Source organism: Perkinsus marinus (assembly GCF_000006405.1).
Source record: "Perkinsus marinus ATCC 50983 genomic scaffold scf_1104296930292, whole genome shotgun sequence".
Classification (NCBI taxonomy): domain Eukaryota; phylum Perkinsozoa; order Perkinsida; family Perkinsidae; genus Perkinsus; species Perkinsus marinus.
In genome coordinates this window covers 1-1,309 of record NW_003216162.1, presented here as the reverse complement: position 1 = coordinate 1,309, position 1,309 = coordinate 1, and the positions used below count along the sequence as shown (strand labels likewise).

Genomic DNA, 1,309 nt, shown 5'->3' with positions numbered 1-1,309 from the left:
CAGAAGAGACCGTGCTAAACAAAATCGGGATAAATGGGTAATACCGCCGTTTCTTGTAGGCTTTCTCGGAATCAACTCTACGATACATTCCTTCAGATATTATTTCACGAACGGAATCAGCAGGTTTTGACAGAAAGGATCGCAGAGCTCACAGAGGAGCTCGAAAATGCGAGACAGTTCAGTGGTGCGCCGAAAACCTGTTTGCATCATACTCCACAGTGCTGTCAGGCTCTAACAAACATCTACATACAGTAGATCATGACCGAAAAAGGGCAAGTGTAGTAGTAGGCGTTTATCATCTTCAAGTGGATTTTGTTGTCTTCAGGAGGTCTCTGGTGCCAAGGCTGTGCAGATGGCTGAACGATCCGCGGCTGAATCTAAACGCCTCTCGGAAAGGTTAGTAACGATATTACTGCGATGTCCTCAGGATATGGTTGTCTACCTGGTGTTCAATTCAGGTTAGAGAAAGCTTTAAGTGGGGAGAGGCAGAAATTTCACGAGGTCAATCAGGAGTTAGAGAAAATTAAAAAAGAAATGGCTCAAATTGAACAGGTTTGCTCGCTGCGGAATGTTAGTCGAATCTGGGATCATCGACTTAAGTTGGAATGAAACTTTGCTCTACAATTTGGCTGTTAGATCCTAAAAATTACCTCATTATCCTGCAAAATGTACGACGACAAAATATTTTACGACAACATAAGACGATAGTATTTTTTGAGACCCAAAACTGTTTTGCAGGAGAAAGGGAACCATAGCATAGTAATACTATGATAGTATCAAATCGTATCATAGCTGGTTGTTATTGCCCCGTTCGTGTCAGAGACTCCACGATGAGAAGGTAGCTAGAGTCCATTCTGAACAAGAGCTCGAGACTCTCAAAATCGAAATGCAGCGCAAGGACGATCGGCTCATGCAGACCCAAGCTCAGCTCCATTCCCTCGAAGAGGAATACAAAGATCTGCAGCAGCAGACTAAAGGTCGGTATCGTAAAAGACTGTCGCCGACAGTAGATAGATTTGATGAATGCTGTTTTCAGAAAGTCGCATTGCTCTGGAGGAGTGCAGTAAACAGTTGGTCGATGAGAAGACAAATAAGGCAACTGCTTGTCGAGAGGTTGAGAGGCTTGCTGGCAAGGTGAACTATCTTGAAGACAAAATACAGGTATCTTCATGTTATATCCACTATCCAAAGGATAGTGGATAGTATCTATACTATGTACTATGTCCTTGTACCATCTTCGTATCTCACCTTGTCTCAGAAAGACGAAGATGATTATCATCGACAGCATGCTATAGCAGTGGACACACTT

At 43.1% G+C, this 1,309-nt stretch overlaps 1 protein-coding gene across 1 annotated transcript; it reads left to right on the top strand.

Annotated features, from left to right (window-relative positions):
* Window positions 1–325: 325 nt before the first annotated feature.
* Window positions 326–1,161, top strand: Pmar_PMAR010327 (Puff II/9-1 protein precursor, putative; the record flags this gene model as incomplete). Its single annotated transcript, XM_002787115.1, has 4 exons — window positions 326–396; window positions 459–570; window positions 821–977; window positions 1,037–1,161. Coding segments are annotated over 4 exons (465 nt in total), but the record flags the coding sequence as incomplete, so codon positions are not given.
* Between the last annotated feature and the right edge of the window lie 148 nt (window positions 1,162–1,309).